This window comes from Pteronotus mesoamericanus, unplaced genomic scaffold, assembly GCF_021234165.1.
Source record: "Pteronotus mesoamericanus isolate MK-2021 breed Mesoamerican mustached bat unplaced genomic scaffold, CSHL_Meso_final contig_58, whole genome shotgun sequence".
NCBI classification, from domain to species: Eukaryota; Metazoa; Chordata; class Mammalia; order Chiroptera; family Mormoopidae; genus Pteronotus; species Pteronotus mesoamericanus.
In genome coordinates this window covers 8,389,507-8,407,678 of record NW_026555205.1, presented here as the reverse complement: position 1 = coordinate 8,407,678, position 18,172 = coordinate 8,389,507, and the positions used below count along the sequence as shown (strand labels likewise).

The following is an 18,172-nucleotide window of genomic DNA, read 5'->3' as shown; positions in this document are numbered from 1 at the left end:
CTGAATATTGACTGTATCTGCTGTTTTGACAAATTCACTTATTAGGTCAAATACTTTTTTAGTGAAGTCCATTGGTGTTTATGTACACTATCATGTCATCTGCAAACAATGATAGTTTTACTTCCTCCTTTACAATTTGGATGCCTTTTATTTCTCTTTTGTCCGATCACTGTGCTAGGACTTCTAATACTATGTTGAATAGAAGTGGTGAAAGCAGACATCCTTCTCTTGTTCCTGATCTTATGGGAAAGCTTTTACTTTTTGCCCGTTGAGTATGATGTTGGCTGTAGGTTTTTCATATATGGCTTTTATTACATTGAGGAATGCCCCATTTATTCCCATTTTGCTGAGTGTTTTGATCATAAATGGGTGCTGTACCTTATCAAATGCTTTTTCCACATCTATTGATATGATCATGTGGTTCTTGTCTACTTTTTTTTATGTGATGTATTAGGTTTATTGATTTGCAAATACTGAACCGTTGTTGCATCCCTGGGATGAATCCCCCTTGATCATTGTGGATAATCGTTTTAACGTATTGCTGGACGTGGTTTGCCAATATTTTGTTGAGGATTTTAGTGTCTATGTTCATCAGCAATATTGGCCTGTAGTTTTCTTTCTTTATTGTGTCTATATTTGGTTTTGGAATTAGAATGATGCTGACCTCATAAAAAGAGTTTGGGAGTCTTTGCTCTTCTTGAATTTTATTAGAATAGTTGAGGAGGACAAGGGTTAGCTATTCCTTAAATGTTTTGTAAAATTCTCCTGTGTAACCCTCAGGTCCAGGGTTTTTGTGTGTGCTGGGAGCTTTTTCATAACTGCTTCAATTTCGCCAGCTCTTATGGTTCTATGACCGCCTTCTGCTTCTTCTTCATTCAGTGTTGGAAGGCTATATTTTTCTAGAAATTTGTCCAATTCATAGAAGTTTCCAAATTTCTTGGCATGTAATTGTTACAGTAAATTTCTTAAAATCCTCTGTGTTTCTGTGGAAAATGATTTCTCTTCTTTCATTTCTGGTATTATTTATCTGGGTCCTCACACCCCTTTTTTTTTTACAAGTCTGCTTAAAGGCTTCTTGATTTTGTTTATCCTTTCAAAGAGCTAGCTACTGTATTTGTCGATCCTTTGATTTATTCTTTAAGTCTATAGGTCATTCAACTCTGCTCTGATCTTGATTATTTCCTTCCCTCTTCTCGCTCTGGGCTTTGTTTGTTGTTGTTTCTCCAGTTCTTGAAGCTGGATGATTAGATCGTTTATTTGAAATGTTTCTATCATTTTTAGATAGCTCTGTATTGCTATGAACTTCCCTCTCAGTACTGCAATCTCTGTGTCCGATAGGTTTTTGACTGTTGTGTGTTCATTTTCGTTTCCACAATCTTTTTGATTTGTTCTTTGATCTCATTATTGACCCATTCATTGTTTAATAGTAGTGTGCTTTTTGGCCTCCTTGAGTTTGAATGTTTTTAGTTTTTCCTTGAAGTTGGTTTCTAGTTTCAAGCCCTTGTGGTCCGATAAAATTCTTGTTGTGATTTCAATTTCCTTGGATTTGTTGAGGCTTGTTTTGTGGCCTATCATGTGGTCTACCTTTGGAAATCTTCCATGTGCATTTGAAAAGAATATGTATTTTGCTTCTTTGAGATGAAAGGTTCGATATATATCAGTTACATCCATTTGATCTAATGTGTCCTTCAGGTCCACAATATCCTTGTTGATGTTTTGTTTGTAAGATCTAACCATTTTTGATAGTGGGGTCTCAAAATCTTCTACTATCAGCGTGTTACTGTCTGCATCTTCCTTGAAGTCCTCCACGATTTTCCTTATATATTTGAATGCTCCTATGTTGGGTGTATATAGGATTACAGTGTTTATGTCTTCTTGATGGATTCTTCCTTTGAAGGTTGTGAAGTGTCCTGCATCTCTTTTTATGGCCTTTGTTTTGAAATCTACTTTGTCTGATATAAGTATTGCTACCCCAGCTTTTTTCCCCCTCTCCATTAGCTTAGAATATTATTTTCCATCTCTTTACTTTCAGTCTGTTTAGGTCTTTTGTTCTGAGGTTGGTCTCTTGTAGGCAACATATGTGTAGGTCATGTTTTCTTATCCATTCAGCTACCCTATGTCTTTTTGATCAGAGCACTTAGTCCATTTACATTTAAAGTTATTACTGACAGGTAGTTATTCATTTTTTTTCCCTTTGTACTTGTGTTCCTCTCTTTCTCACTCTTTTTCTTCATCTTCTTAAAGCAATGCCTTTAGCATATCTTGCAGTGCGCGTTTGGTGGAGGTGTATTCTTTTATCCTTCTTTTGTCTGAAAACTCCTTATTTCACCTTCCATTTTATATTATTTTTATTTTTTAATTTTTTTAAATTTTATTTTAATGTATTTTTTCAAATACATTTGTCTCTGCCTCCCCCTAACCACTTTCCCTTCCTCCCTCCTTCCCTCCCTCACCTCTTCCCCTTTGGTTTTCTCCATGAGTCCTTGCTATATATTTCGTGACTTTCCCCTTCCCTTTCCCTGCCCCCCGCTCCCTCCTTCCCTCATGTCTCTCTTGATTTCTTTTCCTTTCAGTGTTACTGGTCATATTTTCCTTGCATCTTTGTATTGTTGGTTAGGCTCCGCTTATAGGTGAGATCATATGGTATTTGTCTTTCGCCCCCTGGCTTATTTCGCTTAGCATAATGCTCTCCAGTTCCATCCATGTTGTCACGAAGTTTAGTAGTTCTTTTTTTCTTTCTGCTGCGTAGTATTCCATTGTGTATATGTACCATTATTTTTTGATCCAATCATCTACTGATTGGCATTTAGGTTGCTTCTAACACTTGGCTATTGTAAATTGTGCTGCTATGAACATTGGGGTGCATAGGTTCTTTTGTATTGGCATTTTGGTGTTCTTAGGGTATAGTCCCAGCAGGGGAATCGCTGGATCAAAAGGCAGTTCCATTTTCAGCTTTATGAGGAAATTCCACACTGCTTTCCACAGTGGCTGCACCAGTCTGTATTCCCACCAACAGTGTACTAGGGTTCCCTTTTCTCCACAGCCTGGCCAGCACCTGTTGTTTGTGGATCTGTTTATGATGGCCATTCTGACCGGTGTGAGGTGGTACCTCATGGTGGTTTTGATCTGCATTTCTCTGATGGCTAGTGATGCTGAGCATCCTTTCAAATGCCTCTGGGCCCTCTGTATCTCCTCCTTGGAAAAGCATCTGCCCAGGTCCTTTGCCCATTTTTTGATTGGATCGTTTGTCATCTTGGAGTGGAGTTGACTGAGTTCATTATATATCTTGGAGATCAAACCTCTATCTGATGTATCATTAGCGAATATATTTTCCTATACGGTTGGCTCCCTTTTCATTTTGCTGATGTTTTCTTTTGCCGTGCAGAAGCTTCTTATTTTGATGAGGTCCCACTTGTTTATTCTTTCCTTTATGTCCCTTGCTTTAGGAGACATATCAGTGAAAAACTTGCTGCATGGGATATCTGAGAGTTTCCTGCCAATGTTCTCCTCTAGGACTTTTATTCACCTTCCATTTTAATTGAGAGTCCTGCTGAACAGTGTCATCTTAGTTTCAGGCCTTTGCTTTTCAGTACTTGGAATATTTCTTGCCACTTCCTTCTGGCTTGTAGAGTTTCTGTAGAGAATTACTGCTCACAAAATTGGGTCTCTCTTGTATGTTACTGCCTGTTTCTCCCTTGCTGCCTTTAAGATTCTCTCTTTGTCTTTGATATTTGCCATTTTAATTATGATGTGTCTTGGAGTGGGCCTCTTTTGGTTCCTCTTGAATGGGACTCTGTGCTTCCTGAACTTGGGTGACTTTTTCTCTCCTCAAATTAGTGAAGTTTTCCATCATTACTTTTTCAAACATGTTTTTTTATCCCTTGCTCCTCTTTTTCTTTTTCTGGTATTCCTATTATACCCATATTATTACATTTTGTGTTTTCCTGCATTTCCCTAAACACATTTTCATTCTTTTTGACTCCTTTATAATTTTCTTGCTCTTTCTTGGAGTTTCTTTCTATCTTGTCTTCCAACTTGCTGCTTCTATCTTCTGCTTCATCTAGCCTCCTTTTGATTCCTTCTACTGTGAACTGTAGTTCTGAAATTGTATTCATTTCCTGTTCCCTCTTGTTGATAATTTCTGTATCATTTTTCATGCTGATATAGTTTACAGTAAGTTCCTCTTAGTTTCCCTGTAGTTTTTCATAATGCTCTCTTAGCTCACTGAGCTCATTGAGCTTTCTTGGAGTCATTGTTTTGAACTCAATCTCTGATGGTTTACTTGTCTGTATTTATTTAATTCTCTTTCAGGGGATTCCTCCTTTCCCTTCAATTGTGAGATGTTTATTTGTCTTCCCATTATTTGTGAGACTCTTCTTTTTTGCCTCTGCTTCATAAATAGATCTGTTTTAACTTCCTGACTTCATGGTATGAACTTCTTTGGTAGGATACCTGTGAGACACAAGGGTGCAGTCTCCATGATCTCCTGAACTTGCTGATCTTTGGATGCCCTTCACATCATTTATGTTGACCCTCTGGAAGTAATTGGGTTTTGATTGTTGTTTGGTCGATCTTTGGTGGGTATTTTGCTCCAGCTGGTTGACTGAGGGTCACTCTGCCCACTATGTCTTGTGTGTTTTTGTGCAGATGCTGCCAAAGCAAAACCACAAAGCCCAGGAAACAAACCCACATCTGGAAAAATAACTTACCCCTGCAATCCTACTGTCAACAGCAAATGGTTCTGTATTAATAAGGCTGTAAAGAGATTGACTGTTATAACAAAAGAGAGAAATAAACTCTAATCACTTACTATGGACAAACTTGATGGACCTGAAATGGACTTTAAAAAGCTATGTAGTAAATAAAATATCTCAAATCATGGAGGAGACCACAGTTAATTCCATCTTGGTAGCCTCCAGTATTTACCACTATTTTTTGTGTCTCTATCTGCCTGTGATGATGTCAGATGTTGAGACCCTCTGACCTTAGGCTGTCTGTTCGAAACTTCCATTAATCCATCGTCTGTGGCTGTCTCCTTCAGCTCTTAATCTAGTCACTCTGCACCCTGCAGTCAGGCTTAAGCACTGTAGGGCAGAGCAGAGTCTATTCTAGGGCAGGGCTATTTTTCCCTCTCATGTTGCTGCTTCATTGGAGTGGTCTGCCTGAGCAAGATGGCTGCTTCCATATGTGGGAGGAGTCAGCACTGAGATCCCACTGGCTTCTCTCTTCTCTCTCCACAAAACCTGTGTCTCCAGTTTCTCCTCAAGTGTGTCTAGTCTACTGTGATCCCCCTTTAGCCAGGAATCTACTATCTGTGGCTGCCACTCTGCACTCAGCCATCAGGCTTAATCATCACAGAGCAGGGCAGAGTCCCTCCTGGGGGCAGGGCTATTGTGTCCCCTCTCACTGCTGCCACTCAGGGGAGAGGTTTGCCTGAGTAAGATGGCTGCTGCTGTATGGTGGATAAGTCAGCACTGGGATCCCACCTGCTATTTGCTCTGTTCTCTCCCCAAAGCCTCCTTCCCCAGTCTATCCTCAGGCATCTCTAACCCACTCTGCCCCTGCCTTTCCCAGAGCTTAGGCAAAGGCTCTGTTAACAAAGCCTTTGCTTTGTTAAGTTGCTGCAAACAAAAATTTATGCATTGACCCTTTAAATGGCTCTTTGCATCTCCAGGCAGCTGTCTCTGGCAGAGAGTAACCCTGCTGCTTTTTGCAGCTGTCTGTTATCTGTGTAGTTTTTGGTCTCTGATGCTGTAGGCTGGAGATCCCGGTTTATGGTTTAGACCTCACTCTTCTCAGGGGAATCCAACTGGCCATTTAAATGTCCCTCTGGCGCTTCTGCGTGTTATTGCCCAGACGACCCTCTCAAGTCTCTACTGCACTCCTGACCAGATAGGTTGTGTGAAAGCTGATTCTTTTGTCTGTCCCAGGGTTTATGGCTCCTCTCTTGCTATTGTTCAGTTGTTTGTTCCAGGTCATTTCTCCACAGTTTCATTGTAATTCCAGTTTGGCCCTGGGAGGAGGTCAGTGTGACTTCCATTCTCTTCTCCATCTTGCTTCCTTCTGCTTTTCATAACTTTGGACATTTTATGAAAATCCCTTTTTATGTGCAATGTTTCTGTTGAGAAATCAGCTTGACATATTATGGGAGCTCCCTTGTTGCAAACCAACTGTCTTTTTCTTGTGGCTTTTTAGATTCTCTTTGTCTTTAAGCTTTGCCAATTTAATTATGATATGTCTTGGTGTGAGCCTCTTTAGGCCTATCATTTTGGGGACTCTATCCACTTCCTTGATTTATGTCTTTTTTCTTCACAAGGTTAGGGACGTTTTTGGTCATTATTTCTCAAAAAATTATTTACAGTCCCTTGCTCTCTCTCTTCTTTTCCTGGTACCCCTATGATTCAGATATTGTTACACTTGATGTTGTCCCTACATTCCCTTAAACTATGGTCATTTTTTTAATTCTTTTTTTCTTTTTGCTACTCTGATTGTGTGTGTTCTTTGTATCTTGTTTCCAAAGCACTGATTTGATCCTCTTCTTTCGCCAGGCTGTTTATTTTTTCCAGTGTATTCTTTATTTCATATGTTTTATTCATTCATTTCTGATGTTCTTTTTTATGCTTTCTATTCCCTTTTGCATGCTGTTGAGCATACTTGTAACTATTACTTTGAATTCTACCTGATAAATTGGTTACTGCCATTTCCTTTAGCTATTTTTCTGGAGATTTCTCCTGTTTTTTCATTCGAGGTCTGTTTTGTTGTTGTGGTTGTTGTTTGTCTCTTCATTTTTACTGCCTCTTTGTGCTTGTTTCTATCTATTAGTTATATTTTCAGTGACTCCCAGTATTGGTTATTGGTGGAGTGGCCTTATTTACTAAGTATCCTGTTGGGTCCAGTGGTGCATATTCCTTCATCTCCTGAACTGGATGCCCCAGGAATAGTTGCTTTTGACCCAGTTGTTCATGGGATTGACTCTGAACCCCAACCATGGTTTTCAAGCTATTGTGTAGGTAGAATTCACTTCAGTAGGATTTGGTGCCTGCCAAGATGTCCCTTTGGATATGCTGTTTATGAAGCTTATGAGGGGCCATGCCACTCCAAACTGGAATTATCTTTTGGACCATGAATCCCTTGTAGTACAGGCTTTCACCTCCAGGTGAGTGTTCTGGAAACCCATCTGTATCAGTGTGCCAGATGTCTTCATTGTGAGAGCCTACATTCAGCTTCAGTGAATATTTTGAAGATTCTTTCAATATGTTTGTCCGTTTCATGATGGGTGATTTATGAGTGCACCTGCCCATATTACAGCTGAGTGTTCAAAAGTTTTTGACAAAAAAACGGCATGACCTCCAAGCCCCAGCCTTCCTATTCACCTGATCTTGCCCTGGGCAATTATTTTTTTTGTTTCCCCAGATGAAAGAAAATTCTCAAAGGGAACTATTTTGCCAATGTAGAAGAGCTGAAACAAAAAAAAATGGCAGAAGTATTAAAAGGTCTCAAAATCGACAGGTTCAAAAATTGTTTTGAGCAGTGGATAAAAGTCTTGATAGTTGCTTTGCATCAAATGGAGAGGACTATGAGGGTGAATGGAGGTTAAACATGTAACAAGAAATACACAATTTTTTGTAAATAAATTCCATGGTTTTTTGGGGGGGATTTCACCTCAAATGGATCCTGTTCTGAAGTTGGCCCCTGGGTCTCTTGGTTCTGGGCCTCTTAGGAGGGCCTCTGATGTAGGCCAATGTATGATACTCCTTATGACTAGCCCTTAGCAACCTGCTTGGAGCAACATCCAGTCCATTGTTTGTGCCTGTCTCTGCTGGGCATTGGTACATGTGGGAAAGATTAACCTATGCACAAAGGCTGGTTTTTGCCAGCACCCAGCCAGGACATGTTTGCAAAAGTTACAAAGCACCTTTGGAGACCTGCTGCCTGCTTCTGTCTGCTGGCTGACTGTGAGGCTTAGTCTCTAATAGTCTCTGGAGGTTCTTCTTAGCAGGGTATAAGCCCCAGTGAATTTGATTAGAGGGAATCCAGCAAATGGGGCTATTGCTTTTCCCTAGGAATGATGTGATATGGACGGGAGTGCTCCACCCAAGAAGCATGGCACCTGCGGTGTGGCAGAATGACTCAGCACAAATAATTGTGTTGGCTGTCCCTTTAGCTCCCTCTCCAAAGCCACAAACTGCAGTCTATGTGACTCTAGTCCACTCTCCCCTTTCTCCACTGGGGCCCAGGGAGAGTGGCTGGGAACAAAATTTGTGCATTGGCTTTGTAACAGGGTACCTGTGTCTGTAGCAGACTCCCATTTCTCCCTGGTGGACAGGAACCCTGCTGCTTTTCACAAACAGATGTTATTTGGATGCTTCTTCCTGGCTCTGGTGCTCTGGTCTGGGAAGCCTGGCATGGGGTTTAGACCATATGCTTCTCAGTGGCAACCCCCTACAGCTGAGATATCCCCCCAGAAACTTAGCTACAGCCAGTAGGGGGTGGAACCATCCCTTTTCCCTTTTAGACCCTTCCTACCAGTTTCAATGTGGCTTCTTTTTTAAATACTTGGTCGTAAGCCCTGACCAGTGTGGATCAGTTGGTTGGGAGCCGTTCTGCAAAGTGAAACATCATCGTTCAATTCCCAGTCAGGGAACATGCCTAGACTAAGAGTTAAGTCCCCAGTCAGGGCATGTACAAGAGGCAACTGATTGTTGTCTCTCTCTTGCATTGATGTTTCCCTCCCTCTCCTTCTCACTCCATTCTCCTCTCTCTAAAAAATAGATGAATAAATATTTTAGATACATGGTTATAAGACATCTTTTTAGCTAGTCTTCAATTGGTTATTCAGAATTATTGTTCAGTAATTTAGTTGTAATTCCAGTTTTGTCCCAGGGGGAGGTGAGTGTAAGTTCCACCTACTCCTGACATCTTAGATTCAAGGGTAGTATAAAATTCTTAAAATTTTATTTTTGAAATTATTTTTTATTTCTCCTTTTTCCTTTTATTTAAATTTATTTTTATTTTATTTTTTTCATTATCACTTATCCCCCTTATACCCTTGTCCACCTCTACCCACCACCCTTCCCCCACCACAATCGCCACAGTCATGACCATGTCCATGAGTCCTTTTCTTTTTGCTTTATCCCTCCATCTCCTAAACACCCAAGCTGTCAACTTGCTTTCTATCTATGAGCCTGTCTCTATTTTGTTAGTTTGGTTTGTTCATTAGATTCCACATATAAGTGAAATCATATGGTCATTTTTTGTGATGGCTTATTTCACTTAGTATAATGTTCTCCAGGTCTATCCATGCTGTTGCAAAGGGTAAATTTTTCTTTTTGACAACTGAGTAGTATTCCACTGTTTAGTTTTACAGTAGCTGTTTCAGCCTGTCATTTAATGATGGACACCTGAGCTGCTTCCTAATATCGACTATTTTAAATAACACAGCAATGAATATAGGGGTGCTTATATTCTTTAGAATTAGTGTTGTGAGTTTCTTCAGATAAATTCCCATAAGTAGAATTGATGGGTAATAAAGCAGTTCATTTTTTTATTTCTTGACATAAGTCCATATTGCTTTTCACAGTGTCTGCACCAATCTGCGTTCCCATCAACAATTTAAATGGGTTCCCCTTACTTCATATTCTCGCCAGCTCTTGAGGTTTGTTGATTTATTGAAGACAGCCAACCTGACAGGTGTAAGGTGATAGCTCATTGTGGTTTTCATTTGCATTCCTCTGGTGATGAATGATGTTGAGCATCTTTTAATATGTTTATTGGCCATCTGTATGTTCTCTTTGGAGAAATATCTATTCCAGTCTTTGTCCATTTTTTAATTGGATTATATTTTGTATATTAACACCTTGTATGTATTGGTGACTATGTTCTCCATTTTAGTGGGTTGTTTTTTGTTTTGTTGATGGTTTCCTTTGTTGTGCAAAAACTTTTTAGTTTGATATAGTCCCATTTGTTTATTTTTTTGTTTCCCTTGCCCGAGAATATATATCAGAAAAAATATATTGCTATGAGCAATGTCCAAAATTTTACTGCCTATATTTTCTTCTAGGATTTTTATGGTTTCAGGTCTAACATACTAGTCTTTCATCCATTTTGACTTAATTCATGTGTGTGGCATAAGAAAATGTCTAGTTTAATTTTTGTGTGCTTATTTGTCCAATTTTGCCCACACCATTTATTGAATAAATTATCTTTAGACCATTGTATGTGCTTAGTTCCTCTGTCAAATATTAATTGACTATACAAGCATGGGTTTATTTCTGGGCTCTCTATTATGTTCCATTGATGTATATGTCATTTTTGTTTGTTTTGGGTTTGTTTGGTTCTTTTTTGCGAGTACCATGCATTCTTTGATTACTATAGCCTTATTATATAGTTTGATATTAGGTAGTGTGCTTCTTCCAACTTTCTTCTTCTTTCTCAAGGTCACTGTTGCTATTTGGGGTCTTTTGTAGTTCCATATAAATTTTTTGAAATATTTGTTCTAGGTCTGTGTAATACATCATTGGAATCTTGATAGGAATTGTCAAATCTATAGATTGCTTTGGGTAGTATGGCCATTTTAATGTTAATTCTTCTTATCCATGAATGTAGTCTGTGCTTCTGGTTATTTGTATCTCTTTCAGTTTTTTCTTCAATGTCATAATTTTTTGTGTACAGGTCTTTTACATACTTGGTTAGGTTTTTTTCCCTAGATATTTTATTCTTTTCAAGGCAATTGTGATTGGGATTGTTTTCTTAATTTCCCTCATTGATACTTTGTCATTGCCATATAAAAATGCAACTCATTTCTGAATATTAATTTTGTTATCTTTCTACTTTACTGAATTCCTTAATCAGTTCTAGTAGTTTCTTGTTGAAATCTTTGAGGTTCTCTGTGTACAACATCACGTCATCTGCGAATAATGACTGTTTTATTTATTTCTTTCCAATTTGGATGTATTTTATTTCTTCTTCTTGTCTGATTGCTATGGCTAGGAATCCAGTACAATGCAAAATAAGAGAGATGAAAGCGGTTATTCCTGTCTTGTTCCCAGTGTTAAGGGGAACAGTTGTAGTTTTTGCCCATTGAGTATGATGCTGGCAGTGGGTTTGTCATATATGGCCTTTACTATGTTTATGTATGTTCCCTCTTTTCCCACTTTGTTAAGTGTTTTTATCATAATTGGGTGCTTGATTTTTATCACAGTGCTTTTTCTGCATCTATTGATATGATCATGTGGTTTTTATCTTTTATTTTCTTTATGTGCTATATCACATTTATAGATTTGTGAATGTTGTATCATCCTTTATCCCCAGTATAGTGGGTCTCTTTGGGTCCATCTTGTGTGAAACTTTCTCCACTTTCTGGACTTGTGTGTCTTTTTCATTCACCAGGTTAGGGAAGTGTTTGGTCATTATTTCTTCAAATAGGTTCTCAATCCTTGCTCACTGTCTTCTCCTTCTGGTATTCCCATGATGCAGATATTGTTACACTTCATGTTGTCCTAAAGGTTTTGTAAGCTCTCCTCATTCTTTTTAATTCATTTTTTCCTTTGCTGCTCTGCCTGGGTGTTTTTTTTTTTTCTTCCTCATTTTCCAAATTACTGATTCAATACTCTTCTTCATCTAACCTACTGTTTATCCAGTGTATTATTTATGTCAGATATTGCATTTTTTATTTCTGATTAGCCTTTTTTATGGTTTCTATGTCTTTGTCCATGTTGTGGAGCATCCTTATAATCATTAGTCTAAGATCTATATTTGAATAATTGCTTGTGTCCCTTTCATTTAGTTTTTTCTACTGGAAAATGCTCTTGTTCTTTCATTTGGATGTGTTTCTCTGTCTTCCCATTTTGGCTGCCTCTTTATGTTTGTTTCAGTGTATTAGGTAGTTGTGCAAAGACTCTGGTTCAGCCTGTCTCAGATGCTGCCTGTGACTGGTTCTGGGCAACCAGTTTGGGAGTATCAGTGATCCATAGCTTTTGTGCCTCTCTGTGCTGGGCCTGGGTATGTTCAGAAAGAATTAAACTGAACACCAAGACCCGCTTTTACCAGCACTGGGCCTGGGGGAGGTCAGCTAGTCTCAAAGCTACTGGAGATCGTCCTTCACCTGCAGGATTTCTGTCAGGTTTAACCACTGAAAGTACCTCCAGCTGTACTCATCTGCAGCCTGCTTAAGCTCCACAGGGCGGGGCAAGAGGGATTCTCATGGGTGGGGCTATTGCTTCCCCTCAGGCTGATGCCACATGGATGGGAGTGCTCTTCCTGAGAAATATGGCTTCTGCAATATGAGGGATGACTCAGCACATGGATCTTGGTGGCTGTTCCTTCAGTTTACTCCCCAGAGCCACCACATATCTTTAGTCTACTCAGCCATCCCTCTGACGGAATTCAGGGTAAATGGCTGCCAATGAAATTTTGAGTGTTGGACTTTTAAGAGGCCCTCTGCATCTCTAGCCATCTCTCCCTGGTGGACAGAAACCCTGCTCCTTTTCACAGACAGATGTTATTTGCGTTCTTTTCCTGATTCTGATGCTTTAGGCTGGGAAACCCAGCTTGGCATTTGCTCCACACTTTTCAGGAGAAGCCTCCTCCTAGCTGCTTAAATATCCCTCCAGCACTTCAGCTGTTGCCTGTGGGAACCCAGCAAGCCCTCTCCTGCATCTGCACTCCATGTTGTGGTAAAGTGGTTTCTTCCGTATGTCTTGGTTATGAGGCTTCTCTGCAGTTAGTGTTCAGTGGTTATTCAGGATGCTTTCTCTAGAATTTAGTGTCCAGTTTGGTCCTGGGAGTAGGTTTTTGTAGCTTCCCCCTACTCTGCTGTCATATTGGATCCTCAAAACTGTTGACATTTTAAATTGGACTCTCCTTCTCTCAATTCTCAGGAAAGTCACTAATGTGAAATTTAATATAAAATATTTATTCACAAAACTGTTTTGGTTTTGTATGCACATAAATTGTAAAATTACTTTGCTTTTGTCAATCAAAACTATACCACATTTCATAAAACCCTAAACAAATTAAGAACTGTGATATAGAAAAAAATATTACACATGGTAAAACAGGTACCAGCACATTGTTAGAAAGTTTTAATGTTTACAAATATATACTGAACAACTAAGTATACATTCAGGGGAGCAAAATATCAAAAACGAAATGAAACAAAAAATTATGACACAAATGACCACATCTAGAATTCTAGTCAATCTTTAATCAAGTAGTGACAAATCCCTTAAAAAATGTTCTTTCTATAATTAGATAGTTAATTGCCTTTTGCTACTTAAATTAACTTGTAATTCTGATATGAGAAATCTCATGTTTGTTGACATTAACTTTCATACTTACTGTTGGCACTGATACTATCCCTCTGTCTCTACCCACTCTTGCATGTCTTCCCCATCCCACTAGTATCCTGTCATGAGAAGTCTCCACATTCATCTAGTTTGTTTAAATCATTCAAAATGTCTCTGACTAGAAAACAATGAGAAATAAACAGGAAATGTTATTTTGAAGAGCTTTTTCAGTCCCTGCTTTTTATGAAATGAAATAATTTTTTTAAAGTCTTATTAATATTATACTTGTTTCCTCTCTGTTTCTTCTATTCTTAGGGCCCTTCTGGTCCACCAGGACTTCCAGGAACAAAGGTATTTTCTTTTTCTTTACATATTTTATTTAGTGTGGATTCTTTTTTTATTGTCAATGAGATTTTAAACCAAAATCTCTCTTTTCAGGGGAATATGGGCTTAAATTTCCAAGGACCCAAGGGTGAAAAGGTGAGTAAAGAGAAAAGAGGATCATTCAACCTTAAGTTTTGTCCTTTCGTACTCATTTGAACTTGTCATTTTGATTCTTGCCTCTGATTTTGCTTACATGTTATATTATTGTCTGTGTAAATTATGAAATATCACTTTCCTTTTTTTCACTTTTTTATTTTATCCTGCAAATAGGGTGAGCAAGGTGTTCAGGGCCCTCCTGGACTACCTGGCCAGATCAGTGAACAGGAAAAACCAACTGATGGGGAATTTCAGAAAGGAGATCAGGTGAGTATGTAGAAAGGAATATAATGGACAACTTTTCATGAAAGTGACATTCCATTAAAATGTATTATAAGGTAAATATAATTATATGAAAATAAATTCTTATTTTCAAAATAAGAATGAGATAATTACATTTTTAAAGAGCTTTATTGATATATAATATACATACCATACAATTCACCCATTTAAAGTATACAGTTACGTTTATTAATATATTTACAGGGTAATGAAACCATAACTACACTCTAATTTCAGAGCATTCTCATTGCCTACCCACCATTAAGAATTCCTATACCTATTAGTTGTGACTCTCCATTTTTCTCCAAACACTCCAGCCATAGGCAACCACTAATTTACTTTTTTCCATGTAGATTTGCCTATTCTTGAAATTTCATATAAGTGGAATGATACAGTATGTGCTCTTCTGTACCTGGCTTCTTTTACTTAATATAATGTTTTCAAGTTCACCCATGTCGTAGCATGTATCAGTACTTCATTCCGTTTTTATGGCTGAACAATATTCTTTTATAACCATATTCCACATTCTGTTTATCCATTCATCAGTTGATGGACATTTGAATTGTTTCCATTTTTGTCTATCACGAATAATGCATTCATGTACAAATTAGGTCATGGAAAGGTAGATTATAATGGTCTTAGATGACTGTGTTCTCTACATTTCATTGATGTATAAGGAGAAAGATGGTGTTACTCTATAAACCTTCGTTGTGTTTATAAATAATTAGCTTAAATATTGTCTCTTTTAGAGTAGATAAGTGGATCAAACATGTCTTCTATAGTATAGTAGCCCATTCTTGAATATAGTATGTGCATTGTTGGTTTACTAAAAGGCTAATAAGGAAGTTAAGAATAAAGGAAAAATTATATTGAAACTCTACTATCTATAGATTGGATCATTTAATTCTCTGCCAAAAAGTATATGTCATATATAGCCCCCACATCTCCTGGTTTAGACCTCTTGCTTTTTATAAAATATTTTATAAGAAAGGAAAAATTTTATTACTTTTATTTTAAATGCTGTTTGTTATTTACCTCAAAACTTAGCTAGAATACACACTAAAAGTCAATTGACATTAGCACCAATTTGAAAGAATATATGCACCCCTATGTTCATAAGTGTTATTTACAGTAGCCAAGATCCAGAAACAGCCCATCAGTCGATGAGTGGATAAAAAAGTTGTGGTATATGTACACAATGGAATACGAATCAGCCATTAAAAAAGAAGGAAATCTTATCTTTGCAACAGCATGGATGGACCTGGAGATTATTATGCTAACTGAAAAAAAGCCAGTTAGAGAAAGACAAATACCGTTTGATCTCACTTATATGTGGAATCTAATGAACAAAAAAAAAACACACACTAATGAACAAAAGAGAAACAGAAGCATAGATACATGGAACAGACAGCTGTCAGAGGGGATGTGTGGGGGTGCTGGATGAAAGAGGGTGAAGGGATTAGCCAAAGAACAGATATGCATGTCCCATGGACACAGAAGGAAGGGAGGAGTGGTGACTGGGTGGAGGTGGGCAAAGGGACAGGAACGGGGACATCTGAAATAGTGTCAACAATAAAAATATAGTTAAAAAGAAAAGAACTAAAAAATAGAAATATATCAATAAATTAAGGGAACAAAGATGGTTCTAGGTCCCTTTGCCTAGCAGATTTCGACTTTGAATTAGAAACTTCCTATTATCTTTGTTTATGGTACATGAGTCCATAGTTCAGCTTGATAAAAACATTTCTAGCTAGCTGTACTATTAACAATATTAATAGTGCTTTCCTTTTCCTCTACTACTACTGCATAGGGACTTCCAGGTGACCGAGGGCCTCCTGGATCTCCAGGGATGCGTGGTCCTCCAGTAAGTAACATAAAATTCTTTAGAATCATTTAATGTAAATTAGTATTGATATATAGTATTTCATCAAGCAACATAAAACTTTTTTGGCTATACAGGGTCCTCCAGGAGGTGTGAAAGGGGAGAAGGGTGAGCAAGGAGAGCCTGGCAAAAGAGTAAGTGTTATAATTATTAATACACTTTGCAAAAATTTTTAAATACGTGTTTGTGTATAATTCAATTTTTCCTCTGAAATAGTACTTTCATTGTCTCAAAATTTCACAATTGAATAAAATATTATTTTATTTATTGTGATACTGAAGTTTAAAGGTCCACTTAATTTAGTCCAAGGCTGGAATAAAAGTTGTTAGGTTCTTTTTTTTTTTTTCCGAGTCCAATCCCCTTTTCATTTATTATTTTATTTATTTTTTCAAATACATTTGTCTCTGCCTACCCCCCCACCACTTTCCCTTGCCCCCTCCCTTCTTCCCTCTTCCCTCTGTTGATTTCTTTTCTATTCAGTGTTGCTGGTCTTATTTTTCTTGCATCTTTCTATTGTTGGTTAGGTTCCACTTATAGGTTAGATCATATGGTATTTGTCTTTCGCTCCGTGGCTTATTTCGCTTAGCATAATGCTCTCCAGTTCCATCCATGCTGTCACGAAGTTTAGTAGTTCTTTTTTTCTTTCTGCTGCGTAGTATTCCATTGTGTATATGTACCATGACTTTTTGATCAAGTCATCTACTGATTGGCATTTAGGTTGCTTCTAACACTTGGCTATTGTAAATTGTGCTGCTATGAACATTGGGGTGCATAGGTTCTTTTGTATTGGCATTTTGGTGTTCTTAGGGTACAGTCCCAGCAGGGGAATCACTGGATCAAAAGGCAATTTCATTTTCACCTTTTTGAGGAAATTCCACATTGCTATCCACAGTGCCTGCACCAGTCCGCATTCCCATCAACAGTGGACTACGGTTCCCTTTTCTCCACAGCCTCACCAGAACCTGCTCTTTGTGGATCTGTTCATGATGGCCATTCTGACCGGTGTGAGGTGCTACCTCATGGTGGTTTTGATCTGCATTTCTCTGATGGCTAGTGATGCTGAGCATCCTTTCAAATGCCTCTGGGCCGTCTGTATCTCCTCCTTGGAAAAGCGTCTGCCCAGGTCCTTTGCCCATTTTTTGATTGGATCGTTTGTCATCTTGGAGTGGAGTTGACTGAGTTCTTTATATATCTTGGAGATCAAACCTCTATCTGATGTATCATTAGCGAATATATTTTCCCATACGGTTGGCTCCCTTTTCATTTTGTTGATGTTTGCTTTAGCCATGAAAAGCTTCTTATTTTGATGAGGTCCCACTTGTTTATTCTTCCCTTTATGCCCCTTGCTTTAGGAGACATATCAGTGAAAAAAATTGCTGCATGGGATATCTGAGTTTCCTGCCAATGTTCTCCTCTAGGACTTTGATGGTGTTGAAACTTATATTTAAGTCTTTTATCCATCTTGAGTTTATTTTTGTGTATGGTGTCAGATGATGATCCAATTTCAATTTTTTACACGTAGCTGTCCAGCTCTCCCAACACCATTTGTTGAAGAGGCTATTATCGCTCCATTTTATGCTTCTGCTCCCTTTGTCAAATATTAGATGCCCATATAGACCTGGGTTTATTTCTGCACTTTCTATTCTGTTCCACTGGTCTATGGGTCTGTTCTTCTGCCAGTACCAGATTCTTTTGAGTATAGTGGCTTTGTACTAGAGTTTGATGTCCGGTATTGTGATCCCTCTACTTTGTGTTTCTTTCTCAGAATTGCTGCGGCTATTCACGCTTGTTTATTGTTCCATATAAATTTTTGAAATGCCTGTTCTTTTTCCGTGAAATATGTCATTGGTATTGTATTAGGGATTGCGTTGCATCTATAAATTGCTTTGGGTAGTATGGATATTTTGATGATATTAATTCTTCCAATCCATGAGCACAGTATATGCTTCCATTTATTTGTGTCTTCCTTCATCTCTTTCTTCAATGTTGTATAGTTTTCCACGTACAGGTCTTTTACCTCCTTGGTTAAATTTATTCCTAGGTACTTTATTTTTCTTCTTGCTATATCGAATGGTATTATTTTTCTGATTTCTTCTTCTTCTATTTCATTGCTGGTGTACAAAAATGCCTTTGATGTCTGAATGTCGACTTTGTATCCTACTGTTTTGCCAAACTCACTTATTAGGTTGAGGAGTCTTTTTGGTAGAATCTACAGGGTTTTCTATGTACACTATCATGTCAT

General features: G+C 38.1%; 1 protein-coding gene across 1 annotated transcript in view; it reads left to right on the top strand.

Moving 5' to 3' along the window:
• COL4A5 (collagen type IV alpha 5 chain) overlaps window positions 1-18,172 on the top strand; it is a 432,611-nt gene that overhangs the window by 241,646 nt on the left and 172,793 nt on the right. Inside the window, exons 11-15 of the mRNA XM_054580374.1 lie at window positions 13,602-13,637; window positions 13,725-13,766; window positions 13,941-14,033; window positions 15,859-15,912; window positions 16,008-16,064. Coding sequence (XP_054436349.1) covers window positions 13,602-13,637; window positions 13,725-13,766; window positions 13,941-14,033; window positions 15,859-15,912; window positions 16,008-16,064 — 282 coding nt within the window. The remainder of the gene's footprint in view (window positions 1-13,601; window positions 13,638-13,724; window positions 13,767-13,940; window positions 14,034-15,858; window positions 15,913-16,007; window positions 16,065-18,172) is intronic.